Source organism: Mycteria americana, chromosome 9 (assembly GCF_035582795.1).
Source record: "Mycteria americana isolate JAX WOST 10 ecotype Jacksonville Zoo and Gardens chromosome 9, USCA_MyAme_1.0, whole genome shotgun sequence".
Classification (NCBI taxonomy): Eukaryota; Metazoa; Chordata; class Aves; order Ciconiiformes; family Ciconiidae; genus Mycteria; species Mycteria americana.
Window position 1 is genome coordinate 18,501,912 of NC_134373.1, and position 22,780 is coordinate 18,524,691.

The window sequence follows — 22,780 nt, forward strand, 5'->3', positions numbered from 1 at the left end:
TACAGGTGTAAGAGTTGAGGCACATCAGGGAGCCTCCAATATACATAAGGACTAAATTAAATTAAGTTTCCCCATGAGCAAGCATGAGTTAGGAATAATTTGAATGAAATCAAGTACAAGTTTTAAGCAATTCTAAAGAATAATCACAGTTTACCTATCCCAAGGAACAGATGTCTCAAATGATTCTCCTATTACATAGTAATCCAGGCCCAGGTCCTAATAAATAGAGAAAGGAAATTATCAGTAACATTCAGCATCAACATCTGGGATTCCAGTGTATGCTACGCAGCTAACAGTTGAGCAACTTTAGTTAGTCTGTATGAGAAAAACAGTCTATTTAGCCAAAACACCCATCTGTCCCAGTGACATTAGTTTATAATTATGGAAATAAGGTAGCTCTTTGAAGACACAGATGACAAACATTTTGATGTCATGGCTATAGTGAGACAACTTGTCAGACTGTCAGTATGTCTACACTAATCAAATATTTGTATCACTATATCATCAAGTCAAGAGCTCCACTGTGCTAACCAATATAATACCTAGCAGAAACATTTATTTGGAATGTAATTCCTATCTAGGTAGAATAAAGACAAACATTTTGCCCATTTTACATCTAGTCTGCTGAAATAAAGGGAAATTCAGTGATTTGTCCCTGACTATAAAAGCCAGATAAAAATCTAGCACTCAGGATGTACATACTATTCTGAAAAAAGAACACACCACCTCTTAAACAGTAAGACTAAAATTCATAAGAACAGCTGCAGCAGTTCAGACTAACGGTCCATTTGTCCTGGAATTCCGATTCGAACCACAGCCATAAGCAGATGTCCAAAGAAGAGTAAGAGCTGAGTGAGCACATGAGTATCTCCAGTATTCTCCCAGCCTCTGATTACATTCAACCTGTAGATTCCCAAGTCTGATCTGGTTTGTTTAGCAACTGCTAGTGGATTCTTCAACCTAATTTTCTCCACCCTTTATTAGCAACTATTTTCTTAACAAGCACATAAATTAATGTTTTTATGGTGTTTTGCAGATGAAGTTCCATGAGTAAACACTAGTCAGAAATGTAAGAGAGACAACCTCTGGGAGAAGTCTGAGATATCATCCAAGGCAACCTGCATTTAGATTTCAGAGAAGGCAGTTTCAAAAAAAAAAAAAAAAAAAAAGACATCTCTGTTTTGTTATATTAATTAACAGAAGTTTCAGCAGGCAGACAAAAGGTGACCTACCCGAAGGTAAGCAATGACAAATGTCAGCATATATCCTCTCTGTCCATTATCTTCTCCTGCTGCCAAGCCACTGCAATTAACAAGAATTTAATTAACTTTCCAACAAAGTAGTCACCGGTTTCCAAAAAGAATTAATACTTTGATTATCAAACATATGGGCAAGTTTAGCTGTCTCTGAGCTGTGTTACAATAGCTGCAAATAGTAGGGTCTTTTCTTCACTAGAAATGAGAAGTTACTTCAGACCAGACCTTTAACTCTTTGCATTTCTCTTTTCATTCCACAACCTGAACAGAGATGAACAATAACAAAACATTTGATGTGATCTTAAAATAAGTCTTCAAACATCACAAGAGAGCAGGGGAAACAGAACCAGACATAGTATGTCCTTGATGTTCATTTACAGGAACATGTGTAACTACATTTCTAAGCATGTTGGATTTGTGCACTTGTAGGCTCAAAGGTCACGAGAGCAAGACTATTGACTTCAGATCCCAAAAGTGTAAGTGATGTGAATGGATAAAAAAGACACAGCACTAAAAAGAAAAAGGAAGTCTTGCTTACACTAATCTACCAAGTTCAGAGCATTATAAAAGTCTTTGTTTTTAACTTGGTTTCTGAGAACAAGGAAGTGCTATGTATCTGTAATTAGTCTTCCTAGAAGCTCCTATAAATCCAAGAGAGGGGTGTGGGATGGGGGGGGAATCAGACAATCTTAAGAAGGATAGAATTAAAGCATTTTAGACCATTAAACTGTTTAGCATTTTAGACCAGGTTAAACTATTAAACACTTAACTAATAGCCTTAACTGAGCAGCACAGACAGCACTGTCTTCTAACAGACCTAACAGACAGAATCCCCCCCTTATCAATACACCATCTTGAAATACCAAAATACAAAAGGATTCACAGTTGAAGCCTTTTCTTGCATAAAACATTAAAATAACTAAAATGCTCTTTAAGATCAAGAGCAGTGTTATTCTTATCACTGAATGATAGCAAGCTGCTCATGTGAAATCCCACTTTTATAAGCTATTTTAAGTGGTAGAATGAAAGCACAATGAAAACACAAATTTCAGAAAGGATAGCCTTGAAATAGATAAAACAATACTTATGTATATTTGAATAGTTGAGACTAATACTAGCAGTAACTTTCTTAAAAAGAAAAAGTATATTCTTAAGAAATCACACTTTTAATGACAGTTTTAATCAATCATGCTTAATCAAAGCAGAAGGACAGAAACTACCTGATCATTACTCAGCCTGCCACTCCAATGAATGTTTTCTGTTCCTTTGTAAGAATAGAAAACAGTCTGTGGGACAGAAGTTCACTTCTGTGAACTTCTAAACACAAACTCCTCTTTTGAACAAGCTTCTTATATTCATATGCTCACATCAATTCTGCAAAGATTTAATATTACCCTTATGATTTTGTCTTCCCCTTCTGTAGTTAAAATATAGAATCTAGTACTGCAAAACAAACAGCTTCCATGCCTATAAGCAATTACAAGGGCTAGTTTCCATTTTAATAACATCAATTCTATACTTAGTCAAATACTTATTTTTCTGCAATACACAGACAGCTGCAATTTTTCAGTAAAGTTACCTATTAAGAGTTAGCACAAGCCATATTTATCAGAGGGAACATTCAGTAGCTAATTGATTATTGCCACTTCAAACTAGTAAACTGAGAACATATCCATACAGTAATCACTATAAAAATACAGCAATCCTATTTTATCCTGGACAGTTAACTCCCAGCTTCATATGAAAAAGTTCTTTGAAAAGCATACCCAAACTTGGTGGCAATATCATAGACTTGCTTTTCATGCTGAAGAACCTTCTCTCTGTCACCCTCAAAGAGCAAGGTAGCTACACACAGTATGTTGGGATCAAATCCTTTAAACTGCAAGGAGAGAAAACTTTGCATTATGTCATAGCCCATGTGGTAGAATACAAGCAACAAGTTTTTACTTTTCAAATACACACCACGTGCTCTGGTTAATAAGTGTTCTTGCAACTAAGAGGAAAGATTAGGGAAAAACCATCTTTCAAATTTACTCCCAAAACAAGGTTTTTCCTTGACAGGACAAACATTCACAAGCCCACTGAAATAACAGATTATCTCTGTCACCTTTTTTCTCCTGTTAAAAAGCAGGATAAACATAACAGCTGTCTACCTATGCTGAAGAAAGAACAGGTCTTAAATGCTTTGAGCAATAGGGAGACATTTATATTCTATCACTTATTCCTGTATTAAAGCAGGAAGATGACTATGATGACCATAAATGTCACTGCTCTCAAAATAGTTTTATCAGCAGTGTGCCACAGAAAATCTCTATGCTGGGAAAAGCACTACAGAAGGAAAATAACTTCTAAACTTGTGGCAGGGAGCATATCCCAGTGGAAACGATCCATATTGTTGACAGTATCCATATCATCACGGTTTAATCCCAGCCAGCAACTAAGCACCACACAGCAGCTCAATCCCCCTCTCCGCCCCCTCTCCCCCCGCCCCCAGTAAGATGAGGGAGAGAATCTGAAGAGCAAAAGTAAGAAAACTCATGGGTTGAGATAAGAACAGTTTAATAATTGGAACAAAATAAGATACTAAAATTGTAATGAAAAGGAAAACAACAAGAGAGAGGAACAAAACCCAGGACAAAAACAAGTGATACAATTGCTCACCTCCCACTGACCGATGCCCAGCCAGTCTCCAAGCAGCGATCGCTGCCCCCTGGCCAACTCCCCCCAGTTTCTATAGTGAGCATGACACCATATGGTATGGAATAGCCCTTTGGCCAGTTTGGGTCAGCCGTCTTGGCTGTGCCCCCTCCCAGCTTCTTGTGCACCTGGCAGAGCATGGGAAGCTGAAATGTCTTTGACCAGTGTAAGTACTGCTTAGCAACAACTAAAACAGCAGTGTGTTATCAACATTATGCTCATACTAAATCCAAAACACAGCACTATACCAGCTACTAGGAAGAAAATCAACTCTAACCCAGCCGAAACCAGGACAACTATTAAAAGTTTAATAGTAATGCAGTGAGGCTGCCTGTATGGCTTTGTTTCAGGAGTAACAGTCAAGAGCCATATCTTTGCAACTGGTCCAAACGGTAAGAACCTTACTTATTTTCTACATACCTTTTTTATTAACTAGCTCCAGTGAACTACCTCTACTAAGCAGGTATCAGAAGGAATGGAGATTAATATAAAGTTGCAATAGTTTAATAATTTTTTCCACAGTTAAAAAGGGTAAGAATTTATGATTTAGAACAATGTATTCTTAATATGTATATTGACCAGCAATTATTTTTCTTAAAGCCTTTCCCTTTCCAGTGGCATTCATCTCTTCCAGTCTCTACTCTGCTTGTAGTAACTTGCTACTTAAGCACCAAGCAATGTTATATGAAGTTACATTAATAGTAAGGAGATTCAAATTCATCCTTTATGTACAACAGCTATGCTAAGAAAATTCCCAGTTAGTTGCTATTCCTTTTATTGTTCCCTTAACTGTACTGGAAGTTAACTGAAGGTACCAGGAGGGTCCAAAACAACAGCAAGGAGGCAAAGTATCTTGGGGTGGCCCAGTCCTCCAGCCAATGAGCTCAAATCTGTATGGTGAGCCCCAGAGACATCCAAATTAGTATTTCTGAAATGGATACTGCATCCTACCACTGCAACAAAACACCACAAAAACCACTGCAAAACAGAATATACCTCCCCAGGATCTGTCTTATCCATTAGTTCTACAAAAACAGCATAGGTAACAAATAGAAAGAAATATTATTACTACAGTGATAAACCTCAAGGATAGGAATAAAGGTCTATTAAAATGCTATTTGCAATCCCTTCTTGTTCTAGAACCACTTGTATTTCATCTAGTATGAATCCTTTCATCTATTCTGTCATCTTTTGGCTGTAATGCTCAGGTAACACCTTACAGTCCTCTTTAAGAGGCATTGGAAGAACTAGCTACAGTGTGAACTAGTAGACAAACAATACCTAGAGCATTCATGTATCAGTGAACAGTCCCAAACTACATGGAGGAGCAATCCAGAAAGACTTTGTCCCTATTCTCTAAAGTGAATCGGCCATTCCATTCAATAAAAGAATGAAGTGTTAGTCTGATGTGTTCTGTATTCTGATTTTTTTTTTTTTTAATAGGGAGCAATTCACAGATGAAGTAAGTGTAAGATGGATTTGAGTATCTTGGTCCCAGTAACACCTGCAATATCAGTCTCAGGGTCATTAAACTTGCTCCTTTCTCCCCTACCTCCCATCCCAGCTGGGAGTTTCTCTGAAGTAGCAGTTGCTTATATACACCAGGGGACTGAGCCCTGACATAAGAGCTCCAGATTGGTCACCAACCTGGAATCTCTGCATCAGTATTACATAGCATTTCTCTCATTTCTTCACATGTTCTTTTTCTGCTGCAGAGCTGGAAGAATTGGAATTGGCACACAACATCCCTCGGTGATACAACATCCCAAGAAGCAGTGATGCCTGTTGCTGACTACAGAAGCAGTAGATATTGCCAACTAGGATTGTTCCAAACTGACAGCAATCTTGTTGCCAAAACCTTTACTACTTCAGATGTTCCTGCACTACAGCAGATCAGGGAGGAAAGACAAAATAATTTTTGGGCTATCTCTAAACCTAATAGGTATTCCCTAGCAAAAGAAGTCCCAAGACACATGGCATTTTCTACTTCAGCAGCACAAGAAAAAGCAGCAGAATCAACACTAGCCACTGTCTCTCAAGTAAGCCCACTCCTTGAAGACACTCAATATCATCAGATCAGAATGGAATGTTTACCTCCTCCTATCTAACAGTTATCTAAATTGAGGATGATGCAGCTTTCTACATTTGAATACCCACGTTTGCAGGAACTCTCTAGTTAGCTAATTTGGAGGGAAAAATCAGTAACAAGACAAATTATTTAATACAAAAATCTAGGTGAAATCATTTTAGCACCAGATAATTCTGGATTAAAAAGGGTATTCATTGGGATGAAATCCAGAAAGACAAAAAAACAATTTATATGGGCAATTCAAGACAAACAACTTGAGGTTCCCCCAAAATTCCAGTCCACTGTAATAACAAGGTAGATCATGCCTTGACAAAATCTGGGAAAAGGAAGAGATAGTAAAGTGTTAGCCTTGCTCCATCAGTATTAACTGATGATCAGTGGTCTGCAAGCTAGATAAATTGGTTCCAGTCTCGCTCTGTAACCGACTCACTGTTAGACAAGGCACATTAATCTTATCTACAGATACAACCAGTGAGAACAGCTCTCATGGAATAACTCCTCAAACAGATAATCTCATTTTACATTAAACCACCTTGAGAATCTTGAGTTAACTGATATTACAATGCAGGATCTGTTACAGAAACTCAGCCACATTAGACGGTATACCAAAAAATCCTGAATTTTATGAATAGCATGCAACTTCCAAACAGTATTAAACCCCAAAAGTTACCTTTGTGATGTAGAATTTTTTCAGTCCATCCAAAAATGATGTAAAAATGGAAGCAACTTGTGGTTTAAGAGCATGACCTTTGGTAAAGAGTGGAAAAAGGTGTGTTAAGGCAAACAGTGCTCTTAAAATTCCTACTTCAATGGGCAAATAAAAAATAGCTTGGTAGTCAAAGCTGCAAGAATCACTTGGAGCACTTTGATTATCATAATTAGAGAGACTTCTCTCAATCATTCAGAAGATGATTTAGGAAAAGGTTTTTACTAATTTTTTTAAGAGGCATACATACAACTGTGCACAAATATTTCATTTGACACTTCAATTAAAGCTGCTCTAGTTTATATCTTCACAAGTATATGGCACATGGAAAATTTTAAAAGAGCACTTCATTAGTTTTTACACTACAAAACTAAGCAAAATCAGTGACCTTTTTTAAAGTTATGCCAAAACCACTGAAGCCAATAGCCAAATATGGTGAAAGTTAGGAGTGAAGCAATTTTTTCCTTAACGGTTATGTCATTTGTGCAAAATTTCCTACATAAAGTTAGTAATTGCTTCCTTAATCACATACGGGGAACTAAAATTACCACGATATATAAATGGTGTCTTGGAGTCTGTTAAATTAACATCTCTGCCTCAGGACTGGGTTTAATTGAGATGAAAGTCTTTTACTGTTTGTTCCATTGTTTTCAGTCACAAGCAACTTCTGAACTCCCATTACTGCTTCACTTTAACAGTCTTGCATCTGGCCTACATGCTGTGAGCCCAATTCATAAAAAGTTATGCACCATTTACATGATACTTCCTTCTAAAATACTTCACAAAGTATTTCCTCCTGAATAAAGCATGAAATTCAGCAGTTGGTTAGTCTCCTTCCCTCTTTAGTAAAGAGGGACTCTCCCTGAAGATATAAACAAACCCCAAGGAGTACACCTCCAAGCACACTTAAGCAAGCACACAAAAAAGCACCAGATAACAAAAGGACATGAATTTATTAAACCACAATCTGTAAAGACTATTGGATTTAAGCCTACTTAATAATGACTACAAGAAATATCTATATTGACACACCTGAAACTATGTTTTGCAGGTGACCGTATAAGCTGCAAGCTCAGATCAAAGCTAAAAAGTAGAAGAATCATTTATGAAGTATTGGGTTTAAAGCTTGTAATTGGTCAAACTTCTTCCCAATTAAAAAGAAAGAAAAATGCATCTGCCTTCTGTTGTACACGTCAGAGAAATAGTGTAACACAAGAGTGACCAAAGCAAGCAGCAAGGCTTGCTGGGCTCTAGGGTCTTACAGATCCTGACTTCCTTGGTTTGAAAAACAAAGTTTCACTTTCTCAACACCATCATATTAGTGCCATTTGAAGTCAAGATTCATCACTGAGGCTTCTGTCCAAAAGAAGTTTCAGAAATTCTGACTTGTCCAAATGGTATTAAAATAGAGGTTTTCCCGGTCAGTCATGCTTCACATTTTCATTTTCTGGGTACAATCAAAATAGCATGTCTCAGCAAGACCTTCAAGTTCTGTAAACTATTAGCTTTCGGGCAGTGGAACTTTAGGTTCTCCTTAAGAGTGTCTTAAGCTAGAACACATCTTTTGCCAAATTTCTTACAGTTTAAAGTGAAAGCTTTCCCTAAGTGCTCAAACACAATTGTTCTGCATGTCCAACATTGTCCTATTTAAGTGTTTGATCTAGTTGAAATTTCATAAAACCTTTGTGTTCAATAATGTTCAAGTAGCTTCATTGACTTTCTATACTTAAAGCCTACAGCTTAGCTCTATTTGCACACAGTTATGGCATTTACTGCATCTGAGATTCCTTTAACAATAGACAGCTCACTTTGGACAAGTATGTCATTGCTTCTCTCCCACCCAAACAATCATTGCCACATCAGAGTATTTTCAAAAAACCTCCTACTTCTAAGGAATCTGTACATCACTTGTGATGCTTTTATGAAATTTAAAGGAATCAACCAACTTGCCGTCAAAGTAAGGTGCCTACATTCTGATTATTTTTTTTCCATACCTGACTTCTCATTAGTATTCTTAGCAAGAAAATGTTTCAGGTACTATATTGCAAAACTATCATCTCTGCTCCTTTACAGCAAAACAGAGGAAGTGCTTCCAGATTTTCACTCTCCAGTAGGCTATATGCCAAGAATGGAAAGGTAGCAAAAAAAAAAAAAAATCTTATGTATTTATATGCAGAGCATGGCTTTTACTGACTGTTGTAGTTGATACTATTTTCCCAGAGAAAAAGAGAGCCTTCTGTTTCTGAAAGTACACACTCTGGCACTATCTGGAGTTTGAATTTTGGGTTCGTTGCCTTCTTTGTCTAGTTTGAGCAAAAAAATTACCACCTAAACCAGACTTAAGCTACTAAAAATCAAAACCCTTGGAAACAGATATTCATCCAAGATCCACATACTTACCAAACTGAAACTGTGCATTGTCGACAAGGCGAATTGATGCAGGAGCACATCTCTTGGGGGCAAAGTTAGGGGAATGAGAGGGAGGAAGAATAAAGAGATTATGTACAGTTTTGCTGACATTCATGACAATCAAATTTTCATTTAAAAATAGCATACAAGAAAGCACACTTTGATACCAGAGACCATCATCATCATCAAAAACGGGTGACTATAAGCTTGTTTTCACTTGAATAGCAACATCTATTGGGTACATCTAGATATAATGCATTGAGAATTTTCAGTTTAACTTCAAGTCACAGGAATAGTCCAAAGATCTTTGACCTTCAAGTATTGAGTGTTTTTCTAAATTTCCATATGCACTAAAGATACCATACTTGATTAGAATATTGAGCTTATGTTGCTATGTAATCAAAGATACACACACATTACAAATCCATTGAAAAGTCTAATTGTTGTGGGTTAACCCTGGCAGGCAGCTAAGTACTACACAGCTGCTCACTCACTCGCCCCCAGTGGAACAGGGAAGAAAATCAGAAGGGCAGAAGTGGGAAAACTCATGGGTTGAGATGAAGACAGCTTGATAAGCAAAATGGGAAAAAACCCACTGAAAAGTGATGCAAAAGCAATCAACTACCACCAGCTGACCAATATCCAGCCAGTCCTCAAGCAATGGCAACCCCTGGAAAACTCTCCCCTCCAGTTTTATTTCTGACCATGATGTTATACCATACAGAATATTCCTTTGGTCAATTTGGGTCAGCTGTCCCAACTGCATTCTCTCCCAGCCTCTTGTCCATTGCCAACCTACTTGCTCATGGGAGGAGAGAGAGAAACAGAAAGCCTTGACACTGTGTACACACTGTTCAACAATAGCTAAAACTGGTGTTAACATTGTTTTGGTCACAAGTACAAAACATAGCACCACACCAGCTGCTATGAAGAAAATTAACTCCGTCCCAGCCAGACCCAGTACTCTAATGCTCTACCATCAGACTGCAATTAAAATCTGTATCTGGGTCCAATCTAGATTCTGCACCATACAGAAATCTGAAAACCAGTAAGAATAGCTGCCTTCAATCAGGCAAGCTTCTGGTCACACATATGCCTACATCATGTAATCTCTGATGGCCATGTCCAGTCATACTGAAATGTATGGCCAGAGGAATATGACAAAGCCTGAATTTTAGTCTTCATCTAATCACATGGATATGGAAGTACTCCTCTATCACCCGATTTGACATGTTCACTCTCCATCATATCCTTAAGACATATTCGGTCACATGATAGGAAGAAAGAACATAAAGAAGAACTAAGATAGCTCACCAGGCAAGTTGACAGAAGAAGGCTGGATGAGTGGTTTTAAATGAGACCAGGCAACCCACCCACAACCTGCAGGTTGGTTATTCTTACATTAAAGTAGACCAATACAGACAAGAAACAGCTTTTCAGATAGCGATCATTGTAATTACTATGAAGACTGATGCAAGGGGTAACAGAAGAGAGGAATAAGTAGTTCAGGCTCAGTAGTAAGCAGTGAAACAGCAGCAGCAGCAACAGAAGCTTGGAAATGGAGCAACACTAAGTGTCTAATAGTGCCTTTTTTTCCTCTTCTAAGCCCACAGCTAAGGAAGACACTAGTTCCTTAATTGACTTAAAATGTTGATCAGTCACATGATTAAGCATTCCCAAACAGTCTGCTTAGGTACCTTTAACAGGAAGAACAAGCACTAGCAGTAGAAGCACAACAGAAGAACTGGCAAGTGCTGCTGACTAGCATATACAAGTCATTCACATACCAGTTTGAACATCTGGCTTGGAACATTAAGTCATTAATTTAGACCAATCACTGGAAAAAATGTAAAGCTGTGTTTAGTTTGGCATTAATTAAAACATTTCTGAAATTACTTCCCCAATTCTGGGTATATTCCACCATTCATAGAAATTATTTGACGCATTTTGCACAGAGCAAAGAAAAGTTAGTTTAAGATCATGAAGAAAGAGGCTAGCCAGTGTAAGATTTGCTTGGAAGCATAGCCATGAGGAAAAGCATTACACAGTTTGGGTACCCATGTCTGAGTTTTGCTACCTGAAACCATCTGACCATGCTATTCAGAAGGCTCTATTTAAATACTACAGTGTAAACACAATTCCACCTCAAAATATGCAGCTCACCTGAACATGTCACTGTGCTTCAGGAAGTGTTTTCTAAACACAGGCCATATCCTTCCATTGCATGACTTTTTTTCCTTTGTCACTTCAGAGCCATAAATTCAACTGCCTTTTACTTGTATGCTGCAACTTAATTCCTTTAAATACTGGTCCCTTTTACATAGTCCTGAATTAATCCAAGGATAAAGCTCTCCATTGAAGGAGATGCAAAGCCAGATTTTCTGTGCTGAGGTATGCAAATAACTACCACTGAGAAAAGCCACCAAAAGGCACATCCACAATTTGGCTCAGAATATTGAGCAAATTCAGAACATGCTCAGTCCTCAACGGCATAATTTCCAAAAGCCTCATGGACCATATACACTTACAAGGTTCATATCATCTCAAATCCTTGGTTATCAATTGCCAGAAATACTAGAGCATCAGCACATCCCTAGTGCTAGAATCTCTTCTTGAGTGAAGTCAACATCCAGTTTTTCTTTACCTGCTTTGCCACTTCCCTTAAGCAGGCCACCCCTCGTTCAAAGTTGGGGAAGACCACAGAGCCATACTTCTGGTATTCAGGGACTGGGCGAATCTTTATTGTAACTTCAGTAACCACTCCAAGAGTTCCTTCAGGAAAAAAGAAAAACTGAGTAAAGTGTTGCAAGATGTATTTCTTGCAAGTTACCCAACTTAACAACTGTTTACCAGGATGTTGTAAGTTAATATAAATCAGAAATCCCCAAAATTCAGTATTGCAGTAGTAGGCGATTTATTCCTGATTATTTACATGGTGAACTCTTACAAGATAAATCATTGTTTGTTACTAGACTTGTACACTAACTCCACAGATCTGTTTTAAGCACTGTTCAGAGTTGCTTAACTTTGGAGTCCTAATTAAGGTCTCAATGTATTATCCTAACACATGAAATTCACGCCTGCATAATGCCACCCATAGACATACTGGAAGCCACAGCATTAAAGATGCTCAAATCATCAAGCCATTACAGAAGCTGAATTAAGATGCAGTTATGTGAAATGACTGTGTTTATACCTTCAGATCCCATAATGAAGTGATGGATATCAGGTCCTGTTGACATGCGAGGTACTTGACAGTTTTTTTCTACTATTCCTCTAGGAGTTACCATTTTTATATGAATCACCTGTTTAAACAATATGCAATTACTATAAATACTCGCATTAAGCACAGATTTTTTTGTATATTTATTTTCTACAAAATGTATATTAAGCTTGATACAGTTCAGCTTTGTAGACTTTAGATGTTCTGCATGCAGCCCCAAGAACTTTTGGGATAACCTGAGGACTGTTACCAACAATTATTTCTAATTCAGCATGGTTTGCCCACACAACAGATTGTTTCCAGTTCTATGTCCAATCAAATCAGCTGTTGGCTACAAGCAGACAGTACCAGTTAAAACTGTTTTGTTTCTCAGTGTAGACAGTACTTATGAGTACCAGGACTTTAATCCAGAATATACATAGTACTTCAGAGGAAAAAAGTGAGGGTTTAGATTTTGCTTTAGAACTGCTGCTTGATAAGGCTAATACAATTCAGTCACCAGTTGCTACAGAAATATTTCTATTGGGAAGAAAGACAGAAGTAAGCTTTGTGAAATAGATTATCAATATTAAATCTGGCATAAGACTGATACATATGCAAGGCTAGAAGGTTGGGTTTTTTTAAATATTTTTCAATGTTACTGCTTCCAGGTTTATTAATGCACATGCAATACAGAGCCCAGGTATTTTTTTAATCCATTATTCAATTATTTTATACCAAGGACAGGTGGTTTGGGGTTTTTTTAGTGAAGCCTTTAAATAAAGCAAAATTACCGAATTTCAACTAATGGCTTTAAACCTTTCAAGAACAGGTAGCTATGTAATTTTCATCCTGTTCCGAGTTGCTCAAGAATTTCATTATATGCATTTTACGAACTGTTGATTCTGCAATAAGTAGATTTTAGGCAGCTTATATAACACACTGTTTCTAGGTATAAAGTTTCCTCAGAAGGTAAACACTTCCCTGAAACTTTCTCACTGTGGCATTTTGAAACTCATGAACTGTTCTGAACCAATTTTCAATCCTATTTCCTCCTAATGAAAATTTCAGAAGCTGTTTAGCCTGAAGTTATGCTTCCGTGATAGAAAAGCCTTCTGCTTCACATCTCCTAGTACAAGCAAAACTATACCATTCAGTAACACTTCAGGCAGTAGGCGACAGATGACACTTGGTAAGTGCTAGTAGTTTTAGTTCAGCCAGGCCTACTGAATAAAAACAGTGTAGTTCCTGCCAAGCTCAATCACTGATAGTAAAGTGTGACATCTGTGCACAGAACAAACATGTCTGAACTATGAGCTGATGAAAAAGCCTGAGGTGATAGGGATACATTACCTAAAGCATGCTGCAGGAAAGAAGAAAAAACCCACATGTGTGGCTATTGTACAAACTACAAGAGAAAGCTTGAAGCTTGAAGCAAAAAGGCAGGCAAAGTCTGAACAGTGATGATTTAACTTCAATATATTAAATATATTTGTTATAACAGAAAAAGGTAGATTTTTAAATCAAAAAGTATGCTTTAAAAATAAAATTACCTGTGTTAATATAAAGATGAACCATTTTAATGCTTAAAACAGATTCAAGAGTAGAATACTGCCATTCCCAGACCATTGCTTCCTTCCTCAGGGTTCCTACAGACCATGTGGTGGCATTAGATTTCACCATTGTGCATCCACATGGTCAATTAGATCAGGCTACTGATTTGAAAAAACTAGTGGACTAGGGGGAGGTAGGAAGGCAGAAAAAGCTAGCTTGCTGTCAGTTAGATGACCCAACTAGACAACTTCATGAATGAACAGGGAAGAGAGAATATGGGCCTTTTAGAATCACCCTAGAAGTTTGACAGGATTATTACACTGGATTAACAGAGAGCACAAGACAGTGAAACAAGGCACCGGAGTCAGGACAGGGTGACAATTCCTTAAGCTAGTCAGTGACTACCAAAATGAAATTGACTTTTAGATCAGTGATAAGGATTATTAGTACTAATACCAAAAGTAAGCAAACAAGCATTTCAGTCAAGATTTGATGCCAAAACTGTATCACTTGTTAAGAGAACGACAGTTTACTATCCCCTTTTTCCCTCTCATTGTGAGTCATAAAAGTTAAACCACCAAACAGAATAATTAATTAGAAAGAACATTAGAACTATTTACCAGATCTTCGATGTTTCCATAGATGTTTTTTTTCATGCCTGATGCTCGTGTTGCTACCCATCCTCCTAGTGAACTGAACTCCATGGAGTCTGGTTCATGGCCTGTACAAAAGCCACTTTCAGCAAGCTAAAGAACGGAAAAAATACATTCTGCAGAGCCTGCATTTGCTTAGGACTCCAAATCTCAATATCCTAGGGTTTTGTGGTTTGGGTGTTTTGTGGGGTTTTTTTGGTTTTTTTTTTGTTGGTTTTTTTTTGGTTTTTTTGGGTTTTTTTGTTTTTTTTTTGTTTTTTTTTTTAAAGTATCCTGATCACACACCCATTTATGCAGGCTCGAGTTTTGCCTTTGATATGTAAATGAAATGCAAATTGATTCTGCTTCTACTGTGCATACGCTATGCTACATATCAACCTATAATACTCCTCCCCCATATTTTAAAACTAAGACCTCTATTATTCATAAGAAGGTGTGAATTCAAATACATATGAAAAAAATTATAATTAAGTAACTGCCAACTTTGCACAAATGTTGCCAATAAGGCACTTAATCTCTTGTTCTTTCTATCTTAATGTGATATGCAGCAGGTCTGCAGAAAATGCAAGCAAATTGCCTGTATTTAATTCTCTCAAGGAGTGATGTGTTTTAATATACAGCCATCTGGTTGGGCTTCCTGTATGCAACACTGTCAACTATTTGTGATGCAGATCACGGATTCCTGTACATTAAGTAGTCACTTGTTTCTCATTTTTCTGTATTAGCTTGGCTTTGCCATCTGCACAGCACCTGACGTTGATTGGATGCCCTCAGAATCACAACACCAAAACTGTTGGACAGGAAGAATTAAAGACCCAACAGTCTCACATTAAATGATAACTGTGTTAGTGCATTTGTGAGGATCAATTTGCACTGACCAACTGATAACAATCCAGTTGGACATAGGTATTTAAGTATAGCACATAATGTGGATCATTAACTATGTTCTGTTGTACAAAGTGGTTCTAACTTAAATGATTGAAAGTCACTTCTAGGTAATATCTATGGCGATTCATCTAGCTCATGGTCCTCTCATACCAGAGGAGCTTGTGGTTTTATATGCTTACTGGTTGTATATTAGGGAAGGGTTAGAGCCTGCACCCTCCTCATTCCCCAAGAAACAAGACATTTACTTCATTCACAACTCACCAACTTCTCCAAGTTGTATAAACACAAGCACAGCAGAAGACCATGCTTTTGAAAACTTGTAACCGACTGTGCATGTAAAAAGCACTTGGTCTAAACTCCTTGAATCCTGTTGTATGAACAGCATGTGCTAAGAGCACTTGCAGGACAGGGGAGAGATTATATACTATGTACTTTGCAGATGCAAGAGACAGCCTCATCCAGAAAATATGAGCACGTACTAGCTTTTCCTATAGAATCACAATCTGATTGATAATGCTTATTACAAAAAACAATATCAAATGCTGTTTGATATCTTCATTATCCTTTTGTCACCTTTAGTCCTCATCTATCAGCTAGTATTCCATATTCTGTTCTGATGAAAACAAGTAACATGAGGCTTCTTTATAGAGCCCACTAATATCTGGAGTTCTCATCCCACAGAAAATAGTGTCTTAATCACACTAGAGTCACTAGCCAAGATAAACAAATGTCTGAAGCATACATTGATTTTGAATGCCCCATTATAACACTTCCAGCCTAACTTTTGTCAAATATCAGCTTTTCCAAATCTGTTATTTGTTTAGAATTTGGCTCTTGATTTTAGTTACTGTTATAAGGTTCATGATATCTGTAAATGAGATAGCATACTAAGTAACTTCAGCACCCAAAAAAGTGAGGAACACAGTAAGAGGCACCAAACCTCTTCACTGCAACATAATTCCTAGATAATGCTAGTAAAGCCTTTTAAGGCAACAGAAGTTGGATTAACCTCCAATCCAAAGCTTACTTAATACTAGCAAGCTGCAAATCAAACAAAATAACCTTTCAAACAGTTACCTCTCTGCACAGTCCAAATGTATATCTGCATTCTACCTGTACTTCAGTGGAATTTTGCATTGGCACTAACTATAATATTAAAATCATAGTTATGCTCAGATTGTACTACACAAAACAAGCACAACTTGGAGTCCTAGCTTTAATCACATTCCACTTGCTAGTAATACTGGAATTACAGTATATGTAATAAGAGTTTTTTAAATATATAAACACACACTTTAAGTAGATTATCTGATTTTGTATTCTTTGCACATTGAAGGAATTGCACAGAAGTCCTCATGTGCTCAGAGTCACTCCATATATTAAAACCTATGTGTGAATACTAGTTTATATTCAACATTGAAAAAATTGATGAGTACTCTTTTCATAATCAAAAATGTGATTGAAAAAGGTTTTTGATTGAAAATATTCAAAAAAGAATAATTGCAACAGTAGTATTTCAGCTCAGAAGAGCCATATGCAGCAAGGGAATATTGTCCCTTACTTTAAGTGAAAGGAAAAGTAGTGGCATTTAAAGAATAGATAGTATTGAAATATCAAACTACTACCCTAGAAAAATGTCAGTGAAATGCAGAGAATATTCTCTTTGCATTTTAATTCCAAGCTTGAAAGAAACATATCTGGAAAGGTTAAAATATTACATCAAATTATAAAAGGGAAAATAAAATAAGAGCCAGGAAAGGCCATCTTTCTCATCATAAACAGCTCTGTTATTCAAGTACAACAAGTTTTCTTCTAAAAAGTGATCTGGGAAAAAGGCATTCAAAAAACCCTTCAAATCTCTGCATATTTGTAAAGCGTATTTAGGCACTAAGAAAAGTTTAGGGAACTTTTAGCTACCAAACAAGTCAAGTCCTAAAATATTTCTTTTAAATAAGCAGAACTGTACATCTGGAAGAATAGTAACAAACATCAACAACTTGCTTGATTATAGAGGAGCACCGAGAAAGACCTTGAGAAGGGTGCTGTGGCTCATCTGATAAACTGCAATTAAAAGCCATTAGAGGTCCCTTAGAAATGAAGGTGATCTAATCTTCCACTGGACTCTTGTTTTGGGCAACTCTCCATCCTTTCTGCTACTTTCCAGTAGCTGGCCTTATGAAGCAACAACAGCAAATCTGTTATATGCTTTAACCTTTCTGAAGAAACTACCTCTGGCCAAAATGACTCAAACATGCATCACAAAATGACAATTTGTACTTTTCCTGGTAATTGGTACCCAGTGTCATGCCTTGCAACTACAAGGGTGTATCTAAGGTCTGAAACAGAAAGCATAGCATTACATCCAATGAATTGCCAGCTTATTACTGTAATCACATTTTGTGGCTAGAACTAGGAAGAAAAAATTTTAAAGTGTTCATCAAACACAACATTCAATGTGATATGGTTCATAGCCATGCATATAATGCTTACCACACCAGTCTGCATGAAAACACAGGAATTAAGCTAGAATTCAATGATTTAGACAAGACACGAGGAACAGCTAAGAAAAATATGGAGAAGTACTAGATGCTTGACAGTTAAAAATACCTGTTTTTCCAGATCTTGTCCAACAATGCCAGCTTCCACACAAGCTATTAAGTTTTTCTCATCTATCCAGAGAATCCGATTCTGTTGAAAAGCCAATCAAAACTAAGAATGAGTGTTAAAGATTTTAGTTTATTTCCTTCCCTATGCTATAGGATCAACACGCTTGGTCATACAGTTTACTATCAATACAACTCCAGTTATTACAGCAGTGGAAGCTGAGTCCCCTTACTCCCTCAAACAGCTACACAATAGGTTACAATTTATGAAGTCGCCACTATAAGAGAGTAACATACTTATTAGTCAATGTATACTAGGAATGTTTACAGAAACTATGCAGAAAAGCCAGAAAGAATTAAGTCAAAACTCCTACAGAAGTTAAGCAATACATTGATTTTCACAATTAACATGATTGAAGGTGCCTGAATTTGACCACCTGGACATTAAGTATGCACCAAGAAAAGTATTCTTAAACATACTCCATGGGTTAAATAGACTGCATTCAGTTATTCCAGTTCAGATCCTGGATTTTGACACAGTAAGCTAGAACCAAGATATACTACAGGATGTCAGAGTATGTATGTACTTTAGAAATTTAAGATACTTGGAAGGATTATATAATTTTATCTGATGAGACACTCACTGTCCCATCGGTGTATTCTACTAAACAGAAAAAGTAGTAAACACTACAAGTTGCATGGTACACTAAGCACAATTGTCAATGAGGACAATCCATATGAAGGAAAAAAACTTAACTATGGTTTTAGCTTTGTTTACAGTAAGGACGCCACAGAAGCTTCAGCTTCCACTCTTCATTCTTAAGTACAGTTCTGGTGTACTTCTATACAATATTAATACACAAAATTATAGAACAGCTCTAACTTCCCTTTGCCTTGATTTTTCAAATGACAGAAATGTGGACATCTTGTAGTCCAACTTAAACTATGCTTTAAAGCAATTGTCTCCCCTCACAACATCTGGGCTAACTAATTATTCAAAGCCAGCTATTTCAGCTCCTTTCAGACACCTTCAGTTTCAACAAAAACTGCTTAACTGATCTAAGATGCATATCTAAATCAGTTTTATGCAATATAGACCCTACATATAAGATGAAGATACCCATTAAGTGTCTATTAAAATACTAAAGCTTAGCCAATCTTAACTGCTCTGAGACACCCAGGTTTTAACTCTGACAATGCTTCTTTTCACCTCATTTTCCCTTATTAATGATTACAAGAATTGCCTGGCAGTCATTCAAAACACATGAGAGTGGTCTATTTTCTGACTTGGTTTATACTTACGTACCTAGCTGACACAAAAGGATGATAATAAGAGTTAACCACATTCCCTTCCCATCCCAAACCAGAAAGAAGTCAAAGCTGCAGGTCAAATAAATGAGTTCAAATGAAGGCCTGAGTCAGTATTGTACTCTTTGGATTTCACCCTGTATAGACACCCAAAGAGCTTCCTTCAATACGCAACTACTACCTTTGCAGAAAAGATCACTTTGTAGCCAGACACACTGAGAAACAACAAGTTTAACTGAAGCACCACTGACTAAGTGGAGAAAATGGAGCCAAAACCCACGTCTTACCTTCAAGGCTAAAGGAGTTAAGCTCAGCAGGTGCTCAGAGGCAGTAAAGCCTTACAAAGATACAGAGCTGTTTCTGAAGCATCTCATTACCATGTAGTCATAAAACTATCATTTTAAAAGTATAAAGCTCCTTCATAATGGAAAGACAAAAACTAGCACTAAATTTTACAGAACTTTATTTCTAGACTGCCATAAAGCTATGAACTTCACATTCTCAAGATGCTATCTACACAAAAATCTAGGGTTTTTTTCTTTAAAGGTGATCCTTCAAGTTGATTTAAAGATATTAGGTCACCTTACCAACCTTTGCTTTAAGTATTTTTAAGTCTGAAAAAAATAGTGAAATTTGCAATAACAAATAACTTCCTCCTAGCCTTTTATTCAACCTCAGATACAAGTTCCAATATAGAGGAATAGTAGCTTCCTCTGATTTTCACTTAAAGTTGCTATAAGAAGGCTTATTGGTGATTTTTTTCCTATTAAATACATACAGGTCATATGAAGTAGTACAGGGCTAACATCAACAAAGTATCACTTAAACTGAAGGAGTACCAATTTAATCATGCATGGTATAGATTAATAATTCCACCCCTACCTTATTCTTGCAAAGAAAGAAATGTCATTCTTTAATGATCACCATTCAAAGTAACCGTAGGATAATTTAAAAAAATAAAAATAAAAAAAATTGAGACACATACCATTTGTGATGTATCCAGTGAGATAATTGTTCTTTTTTCTTCTTCAGGACATTCAAGGGCACTAGAGACACTCGTCCCTCCTGCAAATACGGGAGTGACATTGTAATCATAAAATTCTCAGGTAGCTTTTCTTCACATATCATCCCTCTCTCCCTCCTTTCTGATATTGAACTTAATAAAGTAAGATCACTGAAGTTAACTGTTTGTGGCTAGTGATTAGCCTTTTAAGGCTGTCTCTTCTCCCAAACTGGGTTTCACAAAATCAAGGCAGCATTGGAGCCGACAATGCTTTAACAGCACTCAGTAACAAACCATGACATTCTGTGACCATCTCAGCTGCTTCTGTTAAGTCCACAATAGAGTTTTAAAACAAGGAAGGATAAGAAATAGGAAAGCCATCCAAGAAACAGATAGCTATGACTTCTATATATTCTTTTGAGATCACTATGGAAGTCACTACACTTCTACCTAGAAAACTGGCTTAAGAAGTCTACTTAATACAGGAATGCAATACTTATCTGAAAGCAAGGGTATAAAGTGAAAGGGTATAAAAAGGGTATAAAAAAAATGGATATAACCAAATGTCAAACTTCTCTGGAGGTTCCTAATGTATCTTTATAGGATGTCACAGGACAGCCTCCGAGGAGCCTTTGGCTTCTCGAAGACTACAAAAGCCATAGGAAAATAGAGACTAGGATGCTAAAGAGAGCCACAGCAAGCTACCAGAAGACAAACAACGGCAAGTACAGAGACAGTGCCAACTAATAAAACACTCTCCAAGAGCAGTAAAGCCCATCACCTTTGTTTCCAATGATAGGAAAGGTGGCATTTTCCTTAAATACCAACCCCTATAGTAATAACTGCAGAAGTTGGCTGTAGTTCAGTATAAACAGACTTGGAAAACAATCTGAAGATCTTTCTGTATTCTGGTCAGTGAACAAGAGACAGTCAATATTGCTGCTTTCAGCTATATACCAATTTACTAGTACCAAAGGTGACTTGTAGCAGTCCTACAGCTCTCCAGACGTATCTGGCAAGGGTAAGAGTGTTTTAGGGAGAAACCAGCTCCATTAGTTTGATATTGTCTTCAAGTGACATGCTCATCTTCTCAAATAGTAAATGTCCTTCCTACAGGGGCTATACTCCTACAGCATAAGCAAGTACCAAGTAAAACACACAGATTTATCCCACAGAATTAAGAGTTCTTGACAAAAAGCTTCTCACAGAATGAGCTCATGAAAATCAACATCCTGTGTTCCCTGAGCTCTAAGTCAAAACAAGGTAGCTCACCACTCGACTTCAGCAGGCTTAGAGGAAAAAGCATCCACGATTAAAAACCTGAAGTCCTTTAGAAATTCTTTAAGCTGAGAAGGACACAGAAGGATACAGGCCTTTACCTGTACTCTGTACCTGGAACATTTCCTGAAAACCCCTTGCCACAGGACTCTACTATAACTTTCAAACTGAACAATGTCTAAATGAAAATTAGAATTACGGTTAACAACTTTGCAGTACGGTGTCTTGATGGATCTATGAGCTTCAACAGTACAACAAAAGAACTAATTTATACATGTTTGTGGGAACAGAGAACAAGTAATGCGTCCAAAAACATGACACCTCTAACAGATATTTGAATCTCTTGACTTATTTCCTAGAAGACTTCCAAGGCATAGAGGTAGATTTCAGCTTCATATAATCACTCCTCTTGCACATTCAATATTCAAAGTGTTGACATACTTTTAATGACTTTCACTAAATTGAATATAGCAGCTTTTAATACCACAAGATCATAAAAAAATTAGGACCATACTTGAAATACTTCTGAAAAAGTCTAACTATGGGATTATTGGTACAATATATTACTAAGATCACATATTTAAATTGAATTCAAGTAGAATACATTTTCACTAGTAATGTTAAACAGATTTGAGATTTCATAACACTTACCACCAAATGGTATTATGCAGAGATTATGTTTGCAGGCTAATTCCACAATTTTAACTACATCTTCATGGCAAACTAAAAAAGTCCAAACAGTTAAAAAACAGTTAAAAATTTGTGCTCAGTGCTGTTATCTGTGCTTAGTACTAAATATTGCAGTCTGAATAAGCAGCAGCTCCTTTTCTGACAGCAGCAAGGAAGACATTTCAAAGAGTTAGGCACTAAATAAGAGCTGGGCTTAGAAGTATCAGAGTTCCAGAGTAACGTTTAGACCTGAAACAATTCTACGTTTGAAGAACTAACTACAGCCTCAGCCTCCTGCTCTCCTCATGGATTGAGACCTCCTGCAAATTCTCAGGGCAAGATGGGCTACCAAACAATTAATCTAGGTATCTTGTAGAACAAATCAAGTTTAAAGCTTTTATTGAAAATAGGCTGTCCAATTTATTTTAAGTGAGAAATAAGTCTCTTCCGAGAGCTGAACAAGAC

The 22,780-nt window shown here is 37.0% G+C and overlaps 1 protein-coding gene across 1 annotated transcript in view; it reads right to left on the reverse strand.

The window, feature by feature from the left end:
* The window catches only part of AGPS (alkylglycerone phosphate synthase), a 64,083-nt gene that overhangs the window by 16,749 nt on the left and 24,554 nt on the right, over positions 1 to 22,780 (reverse strand). The window contains exons 6-16 of the mRNA XM_075511595.1: positions 22,298 to 22,369; positions 20,351 to 20,430; positions 18,062 to 18,142; positions 14,534 to 14,659; positions 12,354 to 12,462; positions 11,802 to 11,929; positions 9,149 to 9,200; positions 6,713 to 6,789; positions 3,023 to 3,135; positions 1,233 to 1,302; positions 155 to 216 (exon numbers count right to left, since the gene is read on the reverse strand). Of these exons, the coding sequence (XP_075367710.1) occupies positions 155 to 216; positions 1,233 to 1,302; positions 3,023 to 3,135; positions 6,713 to 6,789; positions 9,149 to 9,200; positions 11,802 to 11,929; positions 12,354 to 12,462; positions 14,534 to 14,659; positions 18,062 to 18,142; positions 20,351 to 20,430; positions 22,298 to 22,369 (970 nt within the window). The remainder of the gene's footprint in view (positions 1 to 154; positions 217 to 1,232; positions 1,303 to 3,022; positions 3,136 to 6,712; positions 6,790 to 9,148; positions 9,201 to 11,801; positions 11,930 to 12,353; positions 12,463 to 14,533; positions 14,660 to 18,061; positions 18,143 to 20,350; positions 20,431 to 22,297; positions 22,370 to 22,780) is intronic.